Here is an 8,071-nt window from a genome sequence, read left to right as displayed (position 1 = left end):
TTCATGAATTACTTAAAACTGTCAAACTGACCCATCAAAGTCAGTGGGCGGGGCTAACGCGAATCTAGTCTGATCCATTGCTTTGGTCTGAAGTAGAGTAGGCCAACCTGGATAGAAACAATGGAGGATCTCCGTGAACTTTCCAGGGAGTTGGTTAGAGACATTTTAAACTTAGCAGAGGATGTAGAAGCAGGACCTGCTGACCCAGAGCATGTAGCTAGTAAAGCAGAGGAACTTATTGAAGTTGTTGGAGTCATTTCCGCACTTTCCGACGAAGATATCGACCACAGAGTGATTGCAAATCTAGAAGAAGTTGTCCACCGCTTCTCTGGTACCAGGGCACTTCAGGCCCAACACACACAGGGACCGGGGCGTTTGGCGTTTGACATACCGAGTGCAGTTCTGGAGCATTAACTTCTTTGTGGAGTTCCCGCAGTTCAAATTTGCAGCGATGTTCGGTGTGTCAAAGAGGACCATCAGGAGGCGCATGCAACAATACAGTTTAAGGTATTTACACTAAATTCATGAGTTTTCTGTTTATGAATTGCTGCTCTCATACACTCGGAAAGAATATGACGTTTAAGGTAACATTACTTGATGTTGTGTTTTTCTTGTTTGTACAGAAAGACAGATCTCTATTCAGCTGTGAATGATGAGGAGTTAGACCGTATTGTAAGTGAAATTCACAGAAGTCATCCAAACACCGGCTACAAGCTAATGCGTGGTCACCTGAATGCAAGAGGTGTGCATGTTCCAAGTGAGTAGATAATAATATGGGCATTATTTAAATGTATTTTTAATTTGGAGCTCTGCCCCTTTGAAAGGTGAAGGAAGCCCGCTTATGGAAAGACATCAACCTGTGAGCTGTAGTTTCTACAGTGCATACTATGCAAAGCTGTATTATTTAAAAAAACTGAATAAGTAACATTTCATTTCTCACTGCCTTGGTGACCAAAAATAACAATCTTGTGTAAGGACATGTCAAACTAGTTTTAAGTACAAGACTGATTATGCTTGTCATCCATTCAGGTTCCTGAAGAATATGGGATCGATTGGAACGGACCTCACTGCCTTCATCGAGGCACTGTGTCAGTCCCCGAGGTTCAGCTGGCCCGTGAGCTCTCAGATGAAGAGGTTGCAATTTTGCCAGCTCCAGGAGTTTCTGTTACTGATGCACTTAGACTATATGTAGAGACTGTGGAAGTGTTATCAAGAATCTTAGACTGATGTCCAACCCATGTTTTTATTTGTTGTGTTAGAACAAGCAAGGAAAAACTGAAAGTTTACTTTCCTTTTAAAAGAAAGGAAAAAATGCTGTTTCTTTGAAGCTTCCTGTCTCATTATGGTCCACAGAATGACTAACATGAATGCTGTACTGTTAGCACTGAAGGTGCAGAACAGTTTGATTTTAGTAAATGGAAGAAAAAAAAGTCAACTACTGCACAGTGTGTTAATGTTTTCAAAGACACTGAACTTGTGTCAATTCATCTGAACTGTGTATGCATTGACATTAGGGCTGGGCAATATGGAGAAAATCAAATATCACATTTTTGACCTAACACCTTGATGTCGATATTGCAACGATATTGTAAGGTTGACAATTGGTGCATTCACAAAATATCTTCCACATTTAGATTTCGGATAAATAACTATCATATTGTGGATATAATGACTAAGTGGTAAAAGGCAAATAATAGAACAGCTAGAACAGTCTGGTAAGTTCAGAAAATGACATCACTTTACTGTAATGCAGCCTTTGAAACCAGGAAAAGACTAAACTTACCATGTAACGATATTACACTTCTTCAAAATCTAATGGTGCTTTTCCATTACATGGTACCTACTCGCCTCGTCCTAAAATCTGCAATGGGAAACGGACGCACAGCGAGTCGAGGCGAGGCGAGTCAAGTAGGTACTGGTAATGGAAAAGCACCTTAAGACGATATCTAGTCTTATATCACGATAGATATAATATTAAAATATTGCCCAGCCCTAATTGACGTCTGAAAAAACTTAAACAAGCCCAAATCCAGTACTTTTTATGGCAGCGACAAGTGCTTTCTCAAAGTCCATGTAGAGTTTGAAATGAGCTGGCAGCTTTAGGGTTTCAAAGCATGTGGAGGACGTAGGAAGGGTTCCCCCAGAAATCTCCACTCTCAGTTCAGGAGGAAGCATCTCCCAGCCAACCCAGAATGTCAGCAGCTGGGCCAGGGTACCTGATGAAGCTAAAAGTCATAAAATGGATTAAAGACATTTAGTTCAACTGTAATTGATCATATCTATCCATGAGACATAGAAGCATTTGTAAAGAGAGAAAATAAGGTTTATACCTGTTTCAATGAACATCCTTAGAAAGCCAGTGATGCGGCAGGTGGTGTCAAAGTCTTCATCATCACTGTCCTCAACTGGCCATGTGATTTTTTCTAGGAGCATCTTAAAGAAAACAAAAATTGTAATTTAAAAAAAGGGAGAACTTATTTTGGTGAAGGACTATGCAGATCAAAATCTTAGAAAATTGAAAAATATCCATCTCAGTCATTGAAAATACACGTAAATTCATCAAGTTAAGTCACAAATATAACTAAATTACTGACTTACCTGGGGTGTGAACTGCATTTCAGCCATTTTGGGGAAAAGAAGTGGTACAACATCCGGCCTAGATGTCAGCAGGGGCCATACCATCACATCTTTCAGTCCCTTTCTCAACTGTTTAATTTGGCGCATGGTCCTCCCAACGACCTAAGAGACAGACCGACCCATATTACAGCCCAAATCCTTAACCCAAATTTGACAAAAGTTGGCACAGTAGGAAAAATGTTAATAAACACAATAAAGTGCTTTATAAAAATCCATTAAAACTCTAGTACTTAAACTCTCGTGTTAACATAACAAGCCAGGGTTCACAACACATTCTATAATTTCAACAAGTACAGCGATGAATTCTGTCACTTAACCAGCAGGAACTCACTGCATGGAGTAGAAGTTTGTTATGTAGCCATCTCCGATTTGTTTTGGTGACTGCCGGAAGATCCCAAGACATGGAAAGATCTGAAACTGTGTCCTTCTGTTCCGGTGTAAGATCTTCATGTTCAAGCTAGAATTAAGACCATACAAGTTATTATATCTGCCCAAGCAATATTTTTTACATGGCAAAGTTTCTTTTAGGTTACATACCAGTTCTATGATGCTCCTGATGTGCAGATCAGGGCAGTCTTCTGTAACAACGGTAGCCATTTCAGGGTCCCCATTGAACAGTACATGAATTACAGCAGGACTTAGTCCTGTGACATGGGGACCATCATGCAGAAAGGTGTGGCCCAACATCCTTCCTGCAACCCGGAAGAGGTTGCTTTCAATAAGTGCCTCTGATGCTGCTGGAACAAGATGGTCAGGTTCACCCTCAAATAGCAGTGTTTGGCCCATTCCTCCTGTAAAGTACCAAGAGAGCAGGGAATAAAGTCACAACAATTAACCTCTTAAATACATTAAATAAAAATGTATGATAGATAGATAGATAGATAGATAGATAGATAGATAGATAGATAACATCATACTAGTGGCGATTACTTGGCCTGTGGTATTGCTGCTTGTAGAATTCACTTAAACCAAATTGTAGCCTACTCCAAAATGACTTACAGAAGGACCCCAAACCACTTCAAATTCAATTCCCCTGTATACCCTACTACAGACTTACCTGACACAAAACATTGCCCACCGGCCCTCCGCTAAACAGCACATATCCGCGTTCATCAACCACCAGAACGTACGTGTACGCGTGTGTGTGTGCGCGCGCATAGAGAGAGGCGGTGTAGAGTGAGTCACGACACAAACAGGTGCTCAGTCAGCGTTGCATGCAGTGTGAGAATGGCAAGCAGCAAGAGCGGCAAAAGCCAATGTGTGCTTCTTTTACCTATATATGTAACGCTATCTTTTGCGTTTATCCAAACGTCGTCAAACTTGGCACTGCACTTACTCGTGACCAGAGCAAGACACCTGTCAAGTTTGAAATCCATCGGACTAACTGAGAGACATGCGCTACAGACAGACATTTCTGCAATTTATAGATGGATTAACCTTCAAAAAATTAGTAAGATACTTACCAAGATCTAGACTGAATCCAAACTGGAGTTTGGATATGATTGTTGTCATAAAGTACCGCATCACTCCCTCTCCGATAGCAACATCACCTGAAATAAAATACTGATAATAACACTGGAAAAAAAGTGGCGGCCTAATACAGGTAACTGGATTTGGTAACATTTAACAAGAAAGGGAGAAAAACTTCTATTGGCTGTAATTCTAGAATAGCATCCTTAATATTGATTATTCCAGATAACAAGAGTATATTGTGCACAATATTCACATACATACATATAACATTTTTATCAATTATATAATTTTGTGCATTCCATTCTCCCATTTAACAATTACATATAAGCTACTTGAGTGGTATAAACTGTACTGATGTATTTATATTATAAATGTTATATTACTTACCAACCAGAGTACAATGAAGTGGACATGCCCATTCTTGCTGCTGTTTATAGAATAAGAGAAGCTCCCGTTCCCTGTCCTCTTCAGAGTCCCTTACATCCATCTTCATTCTAAGTGGTTTCCCAGTTGCATGTTCCCTTAGCAGATTCTCTTTGAAAACTTTGGCAGCTTGAGTGGGTTCTTTAATAAGCTTCCATTCTAAACAAACAACAACAATAAAGTTATCTATTACAGAGAGACATATTGTGAGTTGGCATGTTACCTGCATATACAGATATCCTCTCACTCTACAGAACAGGAGGAAAATTCTGTTCATTTCACTGACAAAACGTGAGACCCAACATCTTCAGAACCTGTCACAACGCTGAGTTGACATAAAAACAGCACTACTAAACAACTACAACTAAATATTAGAAAAATAGAAAAACCCAGTTGCATGTTATTAATTGTCTGTAACTGTATTATCTTATCTAATTATATCCTACAGGTGTTATCTTTCTATTAACTTTTCAGTTACACACAATCTTATAGCAACACTATTGTGATGACACAAACCACTGTCTGTTTCTTTGCGATCCAACTCCTCGTTGACAATCACTGCCGGTACTACTGCACTCTCAGCTGATGTTTCAGGCCTCACTGGAACACTGTCACTGACTAGGGCTGTCTCACTATCATTTTCTTCACTTTGGCCTCCCTCTTGTTCTCTTTCTGATTCCTGCATGGGTGTCCTTGAAGTTAACACAATTGAAATGATGGTCATACTCGCTTATTTGTGTGCACAACAATAAGAGAGACATATTCCCAAAGAAAATAAATTATGCTACCCTTGCATTGCTTTAAGAAGTACATACCCATTGCAGCTCAATCTGTGCAGCTTCATCTCTGAAAAGGGAACTTCCTTCTGACAAGTGATGCAGGGGATGACTGGACCAGAGGCAGGACGTGAGCTCTCCTAACAACAACAACAAATGGCTTTTAATTAATGATTAAAAGTCACCAGTAATCTTTGTTTTGATTATGTATTAAACTAAGTCTCTGTAAATGTATGTACACAATCTAAGGGTAGATCCTGTTGAAGTGGACGTATGTAGATTGTAGCCTGTCCAATCATCGTCGATGGATCTTTCAGATAGGCAAGGGTGTATCCAGTGCTGGGACACTGAAGCAACGCAAGATTTCGACTGCGAGTAGATCCTACAAGTTTTAGAAATTCAAAGCCTCCCCCTTGTTGGAGCTTCGGAAACACTTCCATCAGTTTATTTGTTATAACCATGGGATCGTGGTCATTCCCTGGAGAAAAAAACAAAACAAAATCATAACTCACCTCACCTTAAATTAAGCAAATAAGCCTGTGATAACTATTATTGACACTATGAACACCAATTAAGTTTGAGTCACTATAAAAAGAAATGCAAATAATTTCAACAAGCCACAGACAGTACAAACTTTTGTTTACTTTTGGTAAATGCCTAGTTTGGCACTGACCTGAAAATGTTACTTTTTGCTCTCCAAGCCTGAAGTAAGAAGTTCAGCTTTAAACAGTAAGCTTGGAGTTTTATCCGCATTGTGGTCAGCCAAACAACAGACAGTGTGTGTGTAGCTTCTTCGGCTAACTTGGACTTGTGCTGGTCGTCTCGTCATATTCCTTCTGGCTCCAATGTTATATGGCGCAAAGAGCCTTGCTACCTCCGCTGCAACACAGAAAAACGTAACAGCTCAATGGTCACCAGTCAGCTAAAACAGCCTCTACTTCTATCTTGGGATGCTCAAGCCAGCTAACACCATTTAGCCGATTAGCGAACTAGCTAGGTTTATGCTTCCCCCCCATTAACAATAAACGTGTCACGCACGAAGCATCATAATACCGCATGCAAATACATGTTCGAGTCGATCTAATTTAACCTACACGTGTGTCCCGAATCATTAAATAGTAGCACACCTGGCTAACATGAAATTACTTAGCTTACCTTGGACAGGTGTACGTGATTGAGCGGCCGGTATCTGCTGTGACTGAGCTGCCGGAGTCACCGGTGCCGCGGGAGCCGTTGGACTTCTGCTCAGAGCTTCCTCAATCAAATTCGCTGCTTCTCTCAGCAGCTCCGGGCAACTTTTAGACATTTTGTCCTGCACCTCACACAGCGTCTCAACATTGGGGCTAGCAGGACCGAGTCTTCTTGATTTTTAGCCGTTGCAATGAAAGTACTGTTTAACCGTGTAACTAAACCAACGTAGAGGTGAATAGCGCCACCCAGTGTATTGGAATGTGTTCAGTAGCTCTGCATCAATCCATTATCCGGAATTGATTTGTCTTGGCTTGATGCAGAGGGTAACCAATCAGGCGTTAGGTTCCGCCTACCAACTTTTGATGGGTCAGTTTGACAGTTTTAAGTAATTCATGAATCACTCCAACGCAGGACCATGAAATGTAAATGTAAATAGTGAAATAATTATATATGTATTTTACATAAAATGAATCGGTATTTGAATTAATTAATGATACATTTAATTACACATTTATGTATTTAATTCTAATTTTAATTAATTAATGACACATTTAAGTAATTATTTAATGGTGTATTTATTTATTTAATTGTGGCACTTTTAGTCCTCCATAGTACCACAGAGAGTTACCCGCAAGTCGCAAAGAAAACAGGAGCTGCCTCCACTATTCCAGCAGCATTTCAACTTTAACATTTCAACATCATCAAATCACCTATGCTTAGTCTAATACAGTGACAACTAAAGATACCAGAAACAAGTTAGTCCAATCAACCTAAGCTAAATATGATGTGGCTGTCCATGGTTCTGATTTCTCTCTCTCTGTGTGTGTGTGTGTGTAGTTATGTGTGTGTGTGTATGCGTTCATGCAAGTAGAAAAAACAGGACTCACCCTACATGTAGAGAAACGCCAATGCCATCCTCCTCTCTTTCATGTTGACGAAACGGTTTATGACTCTGTCATACAGTACACGCTTTTAGTTTTTGTTGTCCTAGGCTACCTGGCTAAAATGCTTTCTCGCTAGCCTAGCTTCCTTTCATGGGCAACGATGAGCCAGCTAGTTAAGATTAGCGTACTACATCTAGCTACATATTGAACTTCCATCCTCTCAGGCCAGGGGCACAATGAACGAATTTATGGTTGGATCAGAATTGCCTTATAATCATTGGCCAGTACGGAGAATTAAGTAAAACCACAAGTCCAAATCCCTATCTCCATCCATGGCAAATTTAGGGAAGGGCCAGTTTTAGCTAGCTAGCTAGCCACTGGAGGACAATGACACAATGAGATCAAACAATTCAAGTAATTTCTGTCAATGACGTTTTGCTTTTGATGTGTTGTGATTGGTGTGAAGCCAAATCCAAACTGACTTCCCTTGACACTTTTCTTTGGTGCACGAGGACCATTCACAGTTGAGCTCACTCAGTTTAGATCAACGCTGATAGGCTATTATTTTATACTTTTTTATCAAGGGAGGTCAAATGCTCACTGGCTTCCCTTGCATTTAATGCTACATAGAGACAGAGGGACGCTGTTTCGCTCGATCTGATGCTTTCTCCGGTGAGATACATTCAG

At 40.2% G+C, this 8,071-nt stretch overlaps 1 protein-coding gene across 2 annotated transcripts; it reads right to left on the bottom strand.

Moving 5' to 3' along the window:
* Positions 1 to 1,760: 1,760 nt before the first annotated feature.
* Positions 1,761 to 5,543, bottom strand: LOC311101325 (G2/M phase-specific E3 ubiquitin-protein ligase-like). Of its 2 annotated transcripts, XM_084142453.1 has the most exons (8): positions 5,349 to 5,543; positions 4,498 to 4,692; positions 4,101 to 4,187; positions 3,175 to 3,428; positions 2,969 to 3,094; positions 2,599 to 2,739; positions 2,331 to 2,433; positions 1,761 to 2,225 (listed from the first exon to the last, which is right to left on the bottom strand). In XM_084142453.1, exons 1-8 carry the CDS (start codon positions 5,350 to 5,352, stop codon positions 2,014 to 2,016), a joined length of 1,122 nt encoding a protein of 373 aa, XP_083998579.1. In that variant the 5' UTR covers positions 5,353 to 5,543; the 3' UTR covers positions 1,761 to 2,013. The 2 variants fall into 2 exon arrangements, with proteins under 2 accessions (XP_083998579.1, XP_083998578.1); XM_084142452.1 differs by lacking the exon at positions 5,349 to 5,543 and having other exon boundaries at positions 4,498 to 4,916.
* Positions 5,544 to 8,071: the final 2,528 nt, after the last annotated feature.

Source organism: Coregonus lavaretus, assembly GCF_964263955.1.
Source record: "Coregonus lavaretus genome assembly, chromosome: 26".
NCBI lineage: Eukaryota > Metazoa > Chordata > Actinopteri > Salmoniformes > Salmonidae > Coregonus > Coregonus lavaretus.
The sequence above is the reverse complement of the archived record's forward strand: the minus strand, read 5'-3'. Positions and strand labels throughout refer to the sequence as shown.

Coding starts and splice junctions, on each gene's coding strand:
- LOC311101325 (XM_084142452.1), bottom strand. CDS start 4,810: ATGAACAGAATTTTCCTCCTGTTCTGTAGAGTGAGAGGATATCTGTAT. Junction 3,429..4,100: donor TGGATTCAGTCTAGATCTTG/GTAAGTATCTTA, acceptor GGTACTTTACAG/GAGGAATGGGCCAAACACTG. Junction 2,434..2,598: donor AAATGCAGTTCACACCCCAG/GTAAGTCAGTAA, acceptor GTTTTCTTTAAG/ATGCTCCTAGAAAAAATCAC.